The sequence below is a fragment of the Cetorhinus maximus genome, chromosome 14 (assembly GCF_964194155.1).
Source record: "Cetorhinus maximus chromosome 14, sCetMax3.hap1.1, whole genome shotgun sequence".
Lineage (NCBI taxonomy): Eukaryota > Metazoa > Chordata > Chondrichthyes > Lamniformes > Cetorhinidae > Cetorhinus > Cetorhinus maximus.
The window spans coordinates 104,879,518-104,895,618 of NC_135892.1; the positions used below are offsets into that span (position 1 = coordinate 104,879,518).

Here is a 16,101-nt window from a genome sequence, read left to right on the forward strand (position 1 = left end):
GAAAATACGGCTTGCTGCAGTGTTCCAGTGAAGCTCAATATTTATTCTCCCATTCAAGTAAGAGATCTCTGGCATCTTTAACACCACAAAGCATTCTCTTTAAGAAATGGGCAGCCTACAGACAAGCAAATGTTTCATTAGTCAATTTTGACCCAAATCCTTCTACAATTTGTGGTTCCATTGCTTCTTTTCCTTAGTTTCATCTCAGAGGACTGATCCCAGTTAAAATTTTCATCCTTGTTTTCAAATCCCTCCATCCCCTCCCTATCCCTGTAATCTCCTCCAAACCCACAACCCTCCGAGGTCTCCTCTAATTCTGGCGCCTTGTGCATTCCCAATTATACTTGCTCCACCATTGGTGGCCATGCCTTCAGCTGCCTAGGCCCCAAGTTCTGTAATTCCCTCCCTACACATCTGTCTTCTACCTCACATTCCCCCTTTCAGACACTCCTTAAAACCGACCTCTTTGACCAAGTTTTTGGGCATCTCACCTAATATCTCGGGGTCGGGGTCATGCTTTGTTTCACAACACTCCTGTGAAGTGCCTTGGGATGTTTCATTACGTAAAAGGTGCTATATAAATGTAAGTTGTTGTTGTTAACAAGATAATAAGCACCTTAGTTTAATTTCCTCCTATGTTTTTCACTTCCCTCTCCCCCTTGTTGTGTCTCACTGCTAAGATTGGGAACTTTTTTTTATTCATTCATGGGATGTGGGCCTCGCTGGCTGAGCCAGCATTTATTGCCCATCCCTAGTTGCCCTTGAGAAGGTGGTGGTGAGCTGCCTTCTTGAACTGCTGCAGTCCATGTGGTGTAGGTACACCCACAGTGCTGTTAGGGAGGGAGTTCCAGGATTTTGACCCAGCGACGTGGAGGAACGGCGATATATTTCCAAGTCAGGACGGCGTGAGGCTTGGAAGGGAACTTCCGGGTGGTGGCATTCCCATGTGTCTGCTGCCCTAGCCCTTCTAAATGGTGGTGATAGTGGGATTTACTTGGGATTTAACCCAAACTCTGCCATTCTCAGAAATCAACCAGCAACACCACTGATTTCTAAGCATGCCTTATAAAATCAATTCTGATAGGCCAAAGGATTCACAGCCTTACGATGTCCTCAGTTTTTATGAAGTGTAGCCACTGTTGTAATGCACAGCAAGCTCCCCCAAACAGCAATGTGATAATTGTCAGATAATGTTTTCTTTTGCATGATGTTGATCGAGGGATAAATATTGTCCAGGACACCAGGGATAACTTCCCTGCTCTTCTTCAAAAATAGTGCCATAGGATCTTTTACAACCACGGGGCAGACAGGGCTTTGGTTTAACACCTCAAACGAAAGATGCAGCAGTCTAGATTATAGACTGAAATTTCTGCAGAGCTTCATGTTGCTTGCCATTTTAATTCACCACCTTGTTCTCATGCTCACATTTTTATCTCCGGCCCGATGCAGTGTTCCAGTGAAGCTCAACACAAGTTCGAGGAGCAGCAACTCACCTCCTGATTAGGCACTTTACAGCCTTCTGGAATCAACACTGAGTTCCACAATTTCAAGCCATGAATTCTGTCCCCTGTTTCGATTTTATTTTTTTGCCAAGTGTCAGGCTTGAATGTTGTTTTTCAAGATTTTTGCTTTCAGACAGAGCTATTCATCATTCTGCATTCACGCTCACTCTGGACGAATGCTTTGTTTCTCTACTACAAAAATTACCACTCCCTCTGCCTTTTGTTCCATGACATCTTTGTCAGTTAATCTCTCCCACCCTATACCCTATCCCAGACCTTCCCTTTTGTTCTTCCCCAGCCTTACACCTTTCAAAAACCCATCACATTTCTACCTTCCTTCATTCTGAAGAAGTCATACTTGATTAGAGTCGTTAACTGTTTCTCTCTCCACAGACGCTGCCAGACCAGCTGAGTTTTTCCAGCATTCTCTGTTTTTATTTCTGATTTCCAGCTTCCGCAGTATTTTACTTTTATCTCTGTAGAGCCATTTTGCCAAAACTTCCATTAAACTGCAGCCAGGCTAATGTACAAGGCCAATGCATAAGATTGTGGTACATGCAATCACCCGAAACATAACTGAATTTTAAAGAAATTATACTACAAATAAAGATTGCATCCAATATTCTATTGCCTGGATGAGGGAAGCTCTAACAACACTCAAGAAGCTCAACACCATCCAGGACAAAGCAGGCCACTTGATTGGAACCCCATCCATCACATTAAACATTCACTCCCTCCACCACAGACGCACAGTGGCCACAGAGTGCACTATCTACAAGATGCACTGCAGCAACTCACTAAGGTTCCTTCGACAGCATCTTCCAAACCCATGACCTCTACCACCTGGAAGGACAAGGGCAACAGATGCACGGGAACACCTGCAAGCTCCCCTCCAAACCACACACCATCCTGACTTGGAAATTTATCACCGTTCCTTCACTGTCGCTGGGTCAAAATGCTGGAACTCCCTCCCAAACTGCACTGTGGGTGTACCTACACCACAGGGACTGCAGCGGTTCAAGAAGGCGGCTCACCACCACCTTCTCAAGGGCAATTAGGGATGGGCAATAAAAGTACAGGCCTATCCAACGATGCCCAGATCCTATGAAAGAATGAAAAGAAATTCTAATCATAGATTATGAATTTCAGCCTCAGATTAACATTAATACATTAGTGTTTCTTTTAAACCTCCAATTGGCATCAATGTTCCTCAGCTGGGTTTACTATTGCCTTTGGGTCAAAAGGTTGTGGGTTCGAGGTTCATGGCAGGAGTGGGAAGTATAATCAAGGATGGCAATCCAGAAATACAACAACAACCTGCATTTATATAGCTCCTTTTATGTTGCCAAGAAAATGGCTACTATGCTGACGGTCCAAAATTAAAAGCAAGAAGTAGTGGGAAACAGCAGGATACTTGGGCCTTTCCAATAGGAACTGAACACAGTCAGGGATGGTAAACTCAGTAAATGTAGGCCTGTATCGCAAATGACAACTTAATGAGTAATGATGTTCCAAAAGTTATCTAAGCACTTAATGAATTGTCTTTTCAAAAGCATCAGCACAATTTGTAATACAAATCTATCAATAGTGGTTTGTAAAGAAGTCATTAGGGTTACACTGCGTTACTTCAAACAACATCAAACAACAAGCTGCATCTATATGATGCCTTTAATGTAGCAAAACATCCCATGGTACTTCACAGGAGCAATGTACAAAATTTGACACCATGCCACATAAAGAGATACACATAAGGAGACATTAGATCACCATGGGCGGACCGACCCACATGGAGTGCAGTGGTTCAGAAAGGTGGCTCACCACCACCTACTCAAGTGCAATTAGGGATGGGCAACAAATGCTGGCCTTATCAGCAAGGCTCATATCCCATGAAAGAATAAAAAAATCAAAAACTTGATCATAGAGGTGAGTTTTAAGCGGCACCTTAAAAGAGGAGCGAGGAGAGAGCTGGAGAGGTGAAGACGTTCGGGGGGGAGAATTCTAGAGCTTGGAGTCTGAATGGCTAAAGGCTGGGCCGCAAATGGTAGGGGTTGGGGGGAGTAGTGGGCAATGCGCAAGAGGCTGGAATTGGAGGAACACAGAGTGTTTTAGGGCTGGTGAAGATCACAGAGATAGCTTCCTGCAAACTTGATGCCTTTTAAATGATGCATTCAACCAAAGTCTTACTTACTTTCTGCATTGGTTCAGGTGGATCATAAATACCCCATGCGACAAAAACTTGCACCCTTAATGTCATACAAATATCTCAGGAGTATTATCAGACTAAATCTGGACCTGAACCACTGCAGAAGCGATTAGGATGGGTGAAGAGGGAGATCTGAAGGAGTATCTCATAGAACGAGAGAAGCACTATATGAAGAAAAGTACGGAGTTCACCCGTACGCCTGGACCAATATCACTTCCCCGACCAAAACCACCAAAATAAAGCAAGCATCCTGGTCATTCATCTTGGTGCCAATTGTGGCATGTTGCTGGTGTGGAAAATGTAGGGTTTTCTAGCCTGGCATGGTTGTCTTTTAAAGAAAGGTTGAATAGGTTGGGCCTATACTCATTGGAGTTCAGAAGAATGAGAGGTGACCTTAATGAAACATATAAGATTCTGAGGAGCTTGACAGGGTTGTTGCTGAGAAGATGTTTCCCCTCGTAGGGGAATCAGAACTATGGGGCACAGTTTCAAAATAAGGGGTCTTCAACGGGACTTCAATCTCCCATTGAAGACGGAGATGAGGAGGGTTGTTAATTTTTGGAATTCTCTTCCCCGGCGAGGCTGGGTCATTTTAAGGCTGAGTTGGACAAATTTTTGATTGACAAGGGAGTCAAGGGTTATTGGGGGGGGGGGGGGGGGGGGGTGGGGGGCAGGCAGGAAAATGAAGTTAAGGCAACAGTCAGATCAGCTACGATCTTAGTGAATGGTGGAGCAGGCTCGAGGGGCCGAATGGCCTACTCCTGCTCCTGTTTCTTATGCTGTTCTGTAGCAACAGTGACCACACTTTACAAAGTAAAAAGCATTCTGTAAATCCAAGTATTAACATTTTCTCCACTGCTCTATGAAGGAACTGATGCATCACCAGGGTCAGACACCAGCAGACTTCCCATACCTCACCCTGGTGTCTATTCTTAACCAGACTATTCATTTATTAGGTGGCATTGGAACCAAGATCTACGCCTACACAAAAGCAGAATACTACTTTTCCAGATACGGGAAATCTGAAATAAAAACAGAAAATGCTGGAAATACTCAGCAGGCTGGGTAACATCTGTGGAGAAAGGAACAGAATCAACATTTCAGGTCAATGACTTTTCATTAGAGTTAAAGGTGTAACAGGTTTTACGCAAGTACAGAGGCAGGGAAAGGTGGAGGGTTGAAACGAACAAAAGGGAAGATCTGGGATAGGGTGGAAGGCAGGAGAGATTAAATGACATAAGCACAGAAAATGCTGGAAAGACTCAGCAGGTCTGGCAGCATCCGTGGAGAGTGAAACAGAGTTAACGCTTCGAGTCCGTATGACTTTTCTTCAGTGACTCTTCTTCGCTCTGAAGAAGAGTCATACAGACTTGAAACGTTAACTCTGTTTCTCTCTCCATGGATGCTGCCAAACCTGCTGAGTTTTTCCCGCATTTTCTGATTTAATTTCAGATTTCCAGCAACCGCGGTATTTTCTTTTATCTTAGAGATTAAATGGCAACAGGGATGATGGTAAAAGGAAAAAACAGGGATGGTAACGGGATAAGTGGTGGTCTTATGGTGCAGTGGGTAGCGTCCCTGCCGCTAAGCCAGAAGTGCTGGCTTCAAGTCCCACCCAGGACTTGATGGCCAAGGAAGATGCGCTCATAATGTGGCCAAACAGGTTGAGTATCAACCTGCAAATACTTCCAACACACGCCAATGTCAGATAGTAAGTGCAGGAGAGATTCCTGGTCAACACAGTTGCACAATTCCCAATAGGGTTTACTAGATAATGATTCAGGACAGGGAACCCTGGCTGCTTTCCTTCTCTCCCTAGCCCAATGGTACTGAGGTTAGTTACAACATCCCCTCAAATGCGATAGCTGAGATCGTAGGACTCAAGCCTGGTATCCTAATGATCAGTGTAGCTCAGTTCCAGCCTGGAAATGCACTGGGGTGAGCCACTGGGAGACTGGCATATTGGAGTGTTACATCTGGAACCCTCTGCAATACAAGTGGCTTTGTACACTGGAGTTCTACATAATCTAATTAGCAGATGGTGCATTTAATTCAGGAATTTACGTGGATTCAACTGGACTTTAGGTGGGAGGGACAATGGCGGGGGTTAGGGAGGGATAAAAAATGAAGCTGGAAGCAAAAATAGATCGATGCAGTGTAGTGTTTTATACATTGAGACGAAACAAAACCCTTTTAAACATATCACTTACATCACACAAACTGTGACCATCCCCCAGCCAGCGAGAGGGTCATTACTGGTGAATGCTATTTTAATTGCGTGTCTCAGTTTATGAGCTGCTTTGACCTGCCATAAAAGCTGTGGGTTCCAGCTTAATGCCTGAAACCTGAGATGAGAACTGACCAGCAACACCACTGGCAAAATAACAAGAGTATCAAGCCTCTAGCAAGCCGCTGCCATCTGCTTGCTGAACCAAATATTTATGTTTGTGCATTATCCCAACCACCCCCCACCCCTCCCTCACTCCCACCCAACCCTTGGAAAATCTGTTTAACCTTGCAGGACATCTGGTCGGCTCTCTAGTCGGCTTCGTGTTAACTTACTGAGGCATTTGGCAGTCATTAAAAATTAGTCCACTGCGTTACTACTTTTTTGAAATAAATTGTGATCTTCCGTTGTTGCTGCCTCTGACTGTTCTCCAGCCTTCAACCCAGCTTTCAAATAAAAAAAGGATGCTTTTCGAAAGAAAGGATCTGCATTTATATAGCACCTTACACAGCATCCCAAAGCACTTTAGACTCAGAAGACTTCCTGCATCAAAAGACACTTGAGGCAGATGAAGTGCTTGCTTATGTCTCTTTTCCATCAGTTGTTCCTCCTGAACAAGTCACTAGCCTGAAGCAGAAGCCACAGCTTGAGTGGCACTAGTCCAAATCAAGCCTGACTGAACAGGAGCTTCTCCCACTCTTTACCACCCACTACAGGCATTATTGGAAGGATTTATCAACCTGATTGGCTGCACTATGAATGCATCTTCTGCAGCCACCAAGTCCTAGGGTAGGATTTGAACCCAGGCTTTGGGCTGAAAGATAGTGACACTATCCACTGCGCCACAAGACTTCCCAAAGCACTTTACAGCCAATGAAATACTGTTCTGAAATTTAACCACTGTTGTAATCTAGGAAATATAGCAGCCAGTTGGTGCACAGCAAGCTCCCACAAACAGCAGTATGATCTCTGGGTTCTTTCTTTACGTTAGTCGAGGAATAAATGTTGGCCAGAAATCCCGTCCTCTTCTTCGAAGTAGCGCAAAGGAACTTCTGCATCCACCCGAGAAGGCAGACAGGGCATCAGTTTAATGTCTCATTTGAAAGATGCCACCTCCATCACTGCAGCATTCCCTCAGGACTGCACCGGAGTGTCAGCCCACATTTTGTGCCCTAGTCTCTGGAGTGGGACCTGGGGCCCCAACTGTCTGGCTTAGAGGCAAGAACGCCACCCAGACCAACAACTGACACAGGCAGGGCAAAATACTGCTGTTGCCCACACACAGTAAACACACCAACTCCAATGGAGTCTAAGGCCCACGTTCTTCATGAAACAGATATGAGAGGCGGGGAGACGATGGAGCAACCTAATATTGACCCTCCGACAGAGCCAATAAGGACCTGTAAATGGGTTGGGGGGGGGGTGGGGGGGGTGTCATGTAGAGTCAAAAGGGGAGTGCTCTACTTAGGAGCAGTGCATCTCCAAGTAAGCAATGTTCATCCAACACTCTAGCAACCTTAGGGCCTCTCACTTCACTGAGGAGCCTCACTATAAGAATGTGTGCCCCTCCCCTAAGCCTGTGCTTAAAGGCACCAGCTGGTGCGGTGCTGTGCCATATAAAACCAGGTCCCAAGTCCAATGTCTGGTCCATGCTGAGTTAGCTCATCTCGGCTGGAGCAATGGTGAGGGGTGGAGGGGGGCATGGGGGGGGTGCAGGGTGGGGGAGGGTCTCAGGCATAAACCAAAGGGCAGAGATCCTGCTCCTGATCCCTTATCCACCCAGCTATCCATCACTGTCCATCTGAGAGATCGCCACAGGTGTCGGGAGTGCCATCGTACTTCTGGCACCTCCATCGATACCACAGTCTGAGCAGCTGGCATTGGGCACTCTTGCAGCAACTGGCAGCGGAGGTGCCCACGTGCCACATGAACCAAGACTCCACTATCACCCACTACACCAAGCTTGAGAGAAGGACCTCAACCCTGGGTAGGTTTGAGCGACAGGGCTGGGACTCGACCGGATTGGGGAAGCTCGCACTGTAACCCGGGGTACTGGGGTTTCAACACTATGTTCTTAACGAAGCAACTGGCCCTATCTTGCGGGGTGGATTCTGCAAGCACAAATTTTATGAGGCCAATGGCAGGGTTATAACAAATGGTGCGAATCAGAAAGCAACTAACTCCCTCAGCAATTCCAGTTCAAAAAAATAGTCAAAAAAATTAACACAGTGACAACAAACTCTAACCAGTGGGCCCAGAACACAACCTGATATTGTTCAAATGGAAACTGTGAGAGAAACTGCCCGAATATGTCAGCAGAACCAATTTATTTTAAATCCTGCACACTGTGAGGGAACCCAAAAATCAGAACCACATTAATCGATTCTCAATAAATCAGGTCCAATATTCCACTTAATGCAGTCCCCTCTCATGACGGTACAATAAACTGTTTGAAAGCATTGCATTCACTTCCAAGGACAAAGAATCCCCTTGCATTTTAGCACTGTCCATGACACACAGGTGATTAAGGAGGTGATGCAGCAAAGTAAGACAGTCTTTCCAATATTAATGTGTTACTAAATGTGGTTACAGCATCGGGAAGAGACCCAGATAAGGGAATGCTGCACTGGGACTGAGAGAAATGCACATTCACAGGCTGCTAGGAATAATCCATGCACACCATGTATATTCTGAAACGATATACAGAACAACATATAAACCAGTGAAAAGGGAAATCCAGATTTAGGGACAGGCAATAAATGCTGGCCTTGCAGCAACACCGGAATCCTGTGAATGAACAAATTAAAAAATAAACACGCAGAGACAAATACACACACACACATAACAAAGGCCACATACAAATAACACACAGGCACACACTTACAAACACACATATTCAGAAATACATGTACACACACAGACATACACACTCACAATCACATTCAAAAACACACACACAGGACACACACTTAAACATACACAGGCATACAGAAACATGCACACATACAGAAACATGCACACATACAAACACACACAGACATTCAGAAACACATGCATACAGACGCAGTGTATACAGGCATACAGAGAACATATGTACAGAGACACCATTATAGGCATACAGAAAGACAAAAAAATACAGATGTGCACACACACACACAGACATGCAGAAATGCATCTACACAGACACACTTATAAGCATACACTGGCATATAGAAACACACACAAACACAGACAGACACGCAGAAACACGCACACGCAGAAACACCTGCACACATACACGCAGAAATACGCATACACAGACATGCACACACACACAGACAGACATGCAGAAACACAGGCACGCACAGACACAGAAACACCGATACACACTCACTAACATACACAGGTATATTTATAGCGAAACACTCTTGACACACACACACATTCCATAGAAATAAAAACAAAAAACTGCGGATGCCGGAAATCCAAAACAAAAACAACAGAAATACCTGGATAGAACTCCAGATTTAACCGACTATTAAAATCTAACTCTGATGCTACCAGCCCACAATCTCCCTGGCCCGGCTGCTTTAGTGTTTATGATGTGAGTTTGTGCAGCTGGACAAGGAAACTGCGCCCCCCACAGAAAAGTCGCTTGTTTCATTCCTGCTGTTCGCGGCGGCGACTACAGGAGAAGGAAATAAGAGCCCCCTCCCCACCCCCGAAAGGTGGAATTCATTATGTGCCAGTTAAAACGGACCGGATCCCAAAGTCTCTTTAAAGAGGAAGGGGATTCAAAAAGCGATTGCCCACCGCCTCGAGGTCAGGATTGGAGAAGCGAAGCTGGGTCAGTTTCTGTTTATACGGGGATGGGTTCCATCGGAGTTGACATTCATGAGAGAGGCATTACTGTGACCTGGAGCCCGGATTGTGTGTCTCTCTCTCACAGACACACAGACTATCACCACTGAGTTTTAAATCAATTATCAACCACAACCCCCACACCCACCCCCTTTTTTTTCTGTTTCAAGTCATTCACAAAAACATAACAGGCCCACCCCCACCCCCCCAAGTCCATTTCAGCTCAGCTCTCCCCCTACTCCGAGCCGAGATTCACCCCAGCCACGGTCAGCAATAAAAAGAGCCTCAGCTCTGGGCTGGGTGTCCTCTCACTGAAGCTTCTCTTATGACTCTGACCCAGTTCAGATGGTCTGTGTGGGGGGCACAGAGGGAGGGGGGTGGGGGGCAGGTGGTGGAGGGGTGAGGGGTGGGTGGGGGGGTTGTTTGGGGTTGGAGGGAGAGAGTGGTTAAACACATTCTCCTGCTCAGCCTGTCCCGGGACTGCAATGGGAGCTTCTCAATCAATACCTGTTCCGGTGTAATGTGCAGTGCTCTCCCCGCCCTCCACCCCGGGGGTCACTCAAGGAGCTCGCGAGCACCAGCCAGGGGGAGCAGGGCCATCAGATCTGGGGACAGGCAAGTCAGGCATCGCCGACGGAGGCCGCTCGGCCCTTCGCGGGGCGTGCTGGCTCTTTTGAGTGAGTGATCCAGTGAAGAGGCATTTTTCAAGCAGGTTCGAAACGGACCGCCTGAAACGGCGTGGGCGGGGGGGAGGGGGGTGGGGGGAGCAAGTTCAATGTCACTTTGCAACACGGAATTGGATAAATACTTGGAAACGAGAACAAAAGCGCCGGGAGGTGGGGCAGTGGGGCTAATTGGATCACTCATTCAAAAGAGCCGACACGGGCACGAAGGGCCGAGCGGCCTCCGTCGGCGATGTCTGACTTGCCCCTTTCCAGATCTGATGGCCCTGCTCCCTATCCGCCTTGAAACATGGTCCCACTCAAAGTCCCCTGGCTTGTTTCTGTCTGCTGACCACTGGCCGGGCCGACCCCCACCCCCTTTAACCTGTGCCTGCCTCAGGACCATTCATTAACACCTCAACCCACCACCCCCAACAACAGTCCAGACAACCAGTTCACCAGGCTCGGCTCCTGCTCCCAGTCACTTTGCAATCAGAATAGCCAGTCAGTCCCCCACCCCGGGGGGTGGGTGGTGGGGGGGGGGGGGGGGGGGGTTCTGCATTGCTATAGCGGTGGGGGACTGCATTATTCCCCATAGCTCGCCCTCTCTCTCTCTCTCTCTCTCCTACCAGTATTTACGCGCCCGGTGCATGTTTGTAAGACATTGTGAAGGGTCGGGAAGCAGAGGGTGGGGGGTAGAGGGGTGTGAGATATTTTTAAGCAGGTAGTTGTGAAGGTTTGAAACAGAAAACGGCGGTGGGGGCAGGTTCACTATAACTTGCAACACGGAATCGGATAAATATTTGAAAACGAAAAAAAAAACTGCAGGGATGCGGGGGGAGTGGGACTAGTTGGACCACAGAGCCAACACGGGCACGAAGGGGCCGAATGGCCTCATTCCGCGATGTCTGATTTCAATGATATGTGAATAGGGATATCGCTCCAGCAAAGCTATGGGCAAGCGGGTTTGACCTGCCTCTCTCTCCCTCCCATTCAACACAAAATGCTGGGTAATAAACACATTCACTACAAAGGAAACGATTATAAATCGTTTTAATTTAACACAGATTTACAGTTTATAATGAATGCAGCCCTTTTAAATGCCGATATGGTATAAAATATAGCGATATCTTATCTGGGATCACTGCAGCTTGGTCCAAATTCATTGCTGTTGCCTTCAGTCCATAAATATTCTCACCTCTGTATGAAGGAAGGGGGATTAAATATGTATTGCAGTTAAATATTCGCCCCCATCCACCTGAGAGAATGTGGAATGGGAGGGGGGTGGGGGTCTAGACAACGCTCATGGGGAAATGTGTTAGATTTCGCCCCCACCCCCTCCCTTTTCTGATTTAACCAACACAAACCGCTGGGATTGGGGCGGTCGGGGGAGGGGGGTGAACATCTGCAGCGAGTGAGCATCAGGTACTGCGGCACTCGGAATGAATGAATGAAACCAAGAGACGGCGCCTGGTCACCCAGCCAGCGGCTCACTCCTCATAGAATCCAACACAGCTTTGGGGGGAGAGACAGAGTGAGACAGAGAGAGAGACAGAGAGAGTGAGACAGAGAGACACAGAGAGAGAGAGAGTGAGACAGAGAGACAGAGAGACACAGAGAGAGAGAGGGAGATACAGAGTAAGAGAGAGTCAGAGACAGAGAAAGTGAGACAGAGAGAGACAGAGTGAGAGAGAGAGAGAGAGACAGAGAGAGAGAGAGAGTGAGACAGAAAGAGAGAGACAGAGTGAGACAGAGAGAGAGAGTGAGACAGAGAGAGAGTGAGACAGAGAGACACAGAGAGAGAGGGAGATACAGAGTAAGAGAGAGTGAGACAGAGAGAGAGAGACAGAGAGAGAGAGGGAGATACAGAGTAAGAGAGAGTCAGAGACAGAGAGAGAGAGGGAGAGAGACAGAGAGGGAGATACAGAGAGAGTAAGAGAGAGTTAGAGACAGAGGGAGACAGAGGGAGAGAGACAGAGAGACACAGAGAGAGACAGAGGGAGAGAGACAGAGGGAGAGAGACAGAGAGAGGGGAGGGAGGACAGCTCACTCGGTCTGTGGCGCTGCCTATAATTCTCCTCAGTGACATAGAGCCAAATCTTATCCAGAGCCCGAGGACTCCTCGGTCTTTCAGAGAGAGCAAAGCCACAGCCCATGTACTAGCAGAGACCCATTGTATGTAAAACACACACACACACACACACTCTCTACCAATGCACACACTTTCTACCTCTGCGCTGCAATGCTACTGATTTTAAATTGCACACACACATACACACACACTTGTACCTTCACACCCAATGCTTCCCATCACTGAGGAGCAGCCCTTGCTGCGGGGCCGCTCTTTTTTTTATTCCATATATTAAATACTTTTATATATATATATTTTTTTAATTACTAAAATCTCCAGCCGTCAGCTCAGCAGCGCTTGTCCCGAGTGTAGAGTGGGAGGAATTGAAATCACATTGCCCCTTCTGCAGCTCTTTGACCTTCTCGAATGTACAAAAGCATTAACATTCCAACACAGAAATATTGTTCCATTTTTTAAGAGTCTGTGTATATGTATGTGTATGTATGTGTGTGTGGGGCGGGTGGAGTGACATTGTTAATGATTTAATTCTCATGGATATCTTTCTCGGAGCTACAGACTCTTCTGGCGTAGTGGAGGGAGAATGGAATCGATTACAATCGGACCGAATGCTATATTGCTGCCTCAAGCCCTGTGTTAAATGTTTCTAGCTGGTTTCCATCTGGAGGCTCACAGGGGGCTTTATGTTGAGGGGGGAGGGGTGGGTGGATGTTGGGGGCGCTGATGGCTTTGGGGGTGCCGAGGGTTCACACCTTACCTTACTGGAGAAGGCGCCCGGGATCATCATCTTGAGCGCCTGCCTCTTCAGCTCCACCAGCCTGGTGTTGCAGTTCTCGCACCAAATCCCTTTATCCTCGGAGCCGCAGGAGCCGGGCGAGCCGGTGCCCGAGGAACCCGGCGAGCCGGTGCCCGACGAGCCGGGCGACGATCCGGCCGCCGAGCCCGGCGAGCCGGTGCCCGGCGAGCCGCTGCTGGAGCCCGGGGACGCGGTGCCCGAGCCGGGGACGGAGCCAGCTCCCTCGGGGGCGGGTCGGTTGGCAGTCCGGGAGTCCTCGCACATCTGAAAGCTCTTCCTGTACCACATCTCGGGGGTGAAAGTTGCCAGTTTTGTAGTTGAGTAACTCTCCGCCGTCCCCTGCATTTAATAATATTGTTTTTTTTTAAAAGAAAATACAGCGCTGGCGGTCTTCACACGTTCACAATCGATTCGCAGCGTCCGAAATAGTTTTTTTTTTAAAAAAGAAGAAATCAATCTCAACACTCACCACATGTTTGCGGTTCCTTGCAAAAACAGCCCGCTCTTTGCTCCCAGATACGGAATTCATATTAGATAAATGTCTTTCGCTCTGCTCTCCTCCTTCCCAGTCGGACTGACTGTTGCACACAGACACAAGCCAAGGTTGCAGCAAAAGGCAGGAGACTGAGAATTCCACTGCCAGGATAGAATAAACTTCACCAGCCCTTTCATCACATCATTGCTGCTGCTGCCGGATTTTTTTTTTTTTGCCCCCCGAGTCACGCATTGCCCTTCATTGCAGGACTGCCCAATGCCTGCATTTCTGTTTCACACTCGGAGACAGAGAATAAACTGCTTCTCTCGTTGCCCTGATTTCCCGTGTAGTCCCTGAACTCAGGGGAGACGGCGGCGCTGCGCTTAACTCCTCGGCCACTCTCCCCCAGCATTCGGCCTCCCTCCTGCTGTTCTCCCAACAAACACCCCCCTCCACACCCCACCCCCCCACCCCTCTTTCCCTCCACCCCACACACAAACCCCCCTCCCACCCCCCACCCCCCCCCCCCCCCAAACGAGTGACTCGGGTTAAAAATGAGAATGTGCCAAACTCCGGCCAGCCAGCCGTGTGGGCGGAGCTCAGCTCGGCTCGGCTCAGTTCAGCTCAGTCGCCCAATACTGCACACCAGCCACAGCCGACGGGGAGGCTCGGAAACCAGGCTGATATTAAAAGCACAACCGCTCAGACTGGAGTGGGATGGGTGGGGGGGAGGGAGGGAGGCGGGGTTGGCGTGGCTGGGAGTGAGGGGTGGTTCAAAATAACTGACAGCCCCCACCCTCAGCCCACCCTTTACCCACCTTCATCCCCAAGCAGCTCCTTACCTGAGAGGAACTCTTTGGAGGGAAGCAAGACCGCAGTTAAACTGTCTCTTGATATGCACCTCTTGTTAATGTGAAGATGTCTTACATTCTAAGATGCATTGTCAATGTTAAGATGTATTTTCAATGTTAAAATGCATTGTCAATGTTAAGATGTATTGTCAATGTTAAGATGTATTGTCAATGTTAAAATGCATTGTCAATGTTAAGATGTATTGTCAATGTTAAGATGTATTGTCAGTGTTAAGATGCATTCTCAATTTTGAGATGCACTGCCAATGTTAAGATGTCTCAATGTTAAGATGCGTTGTCAGTGTTAAGAGGCATTGTCAATGTTAATTTGTTAAGATGCAGGCGTATTTGCAACAAAAAAAGTTTAGAAGGCTCGCTTTTGCTCTGAATTGTGTTCGGTGACATTGTTCCGTTGGCACAGTCCGAGCGTTGCAAACTTACATGTCTTATCACTGAATCAGATTGGGACACCCAGCCATGGCAAATAGATTTGAGTTTTCATTAAATATACCGAAAGGACCTGATTTAAAACTATTACGGTGCGGGTTTCTGAATACAAATCCGCGCGAGTGTGCTGCTGGTTCTGAGCAGACTGCAGCTGGGCTGAACTGACAGGAGACAGGGAGCTGAGCTGGGCAGGACAGCCAGTGGAGGAGACAGGAGAGTAAAACCTGGCGCCCTCTGTCGTTTCCACATTTCTATTCAGGGCAGAAGTTGCGGAGCACAGTTTTTATATTGCAATGAAGCCAGCCCCCCCTGTCCTCTCTGAACAGTGAGCGTAAATGTCAAACCGAAACGTGTAGAGAAAAATCGACTTATCATTCGATGCATTTCTTCAAAGTTTATTAAATGGGGGTGGGCGTGAACAAAACGGGTTGCGTTTCCTCATCGATTATAATTAGCCGACCACAGTCTAATTTAACTGAATGATTAACGTATTTGGCTTAACAAACACCAAGAAGTCTGTTGGGGCGGAGAAATGTGAGAATGAAGTTATTGGTTTCTATGAAGGATCGATAACATTGACAGTTTAGAGGGAATTTAGGATGGAGAGATCTCTTGGGTAATAGATTCAGCACAATCATTGATTGATTCCTCCTTACTCCCAAATTAGGAGCTGTGTTGCTTTGGGAAATACAGTAATCGTACATTTGTTTGTAGAAGGTCCCAAATGTCCTGAGTTTTTGCTGCTTGAAAACCGACCTACAAACATCTTTAGTCTCCACTCTTGTGGATAATGGCTACATTGGGCTAAATGAATGCTCACGACTCCATTACCAAGTCCTCTAGTGGACCTCTTCATTCAGACGTTCTAGATTGTGGGGTCAGGGGTAAGCCATTCAGTCCCTCCATCCTGTTCCAGCATTCAGTTAGATAGCTGATCTGTATTTTAACTCCATAATTTATAACCCACCCTTAACTGACAAAAAATTATCAATTTCAGTTCACCAATTTC

At 47.3% G+C, this 16,101-nt stretch overlaps 1 protein-coding gene across 1 annotated transcript in view; it reads right to left on the minus strand.

The window, feature by feature from the left end:
- kif26ba (kinesin family member 26Ba) overlaps positions 1-14,093 on the minus strand; it is a 314,639-nt gene extending 300,546 nt beyond the window's left edge. Inside the window, exons 1-2 of the mRNA XM_078557402.1 lie at positions 13,789-14,093; positions 13,281-13,658 (exon numbers count right to left, since the gene is read on the minus strand). Coding sequence (XP_078413528.1) covers positions 13,281-13,658; positions 13,789-13,848 — 438 coding nt within the window. The 5' untranslated portion in view covers positions 13,849-14,093. The remainder of the gene's footprint in view (positions 1-13,280; positions 13,659-13,788) is intronic.
- Between the last annotated feature and the right edge of the window lie 2,008 nt (positions 14,094-16,101).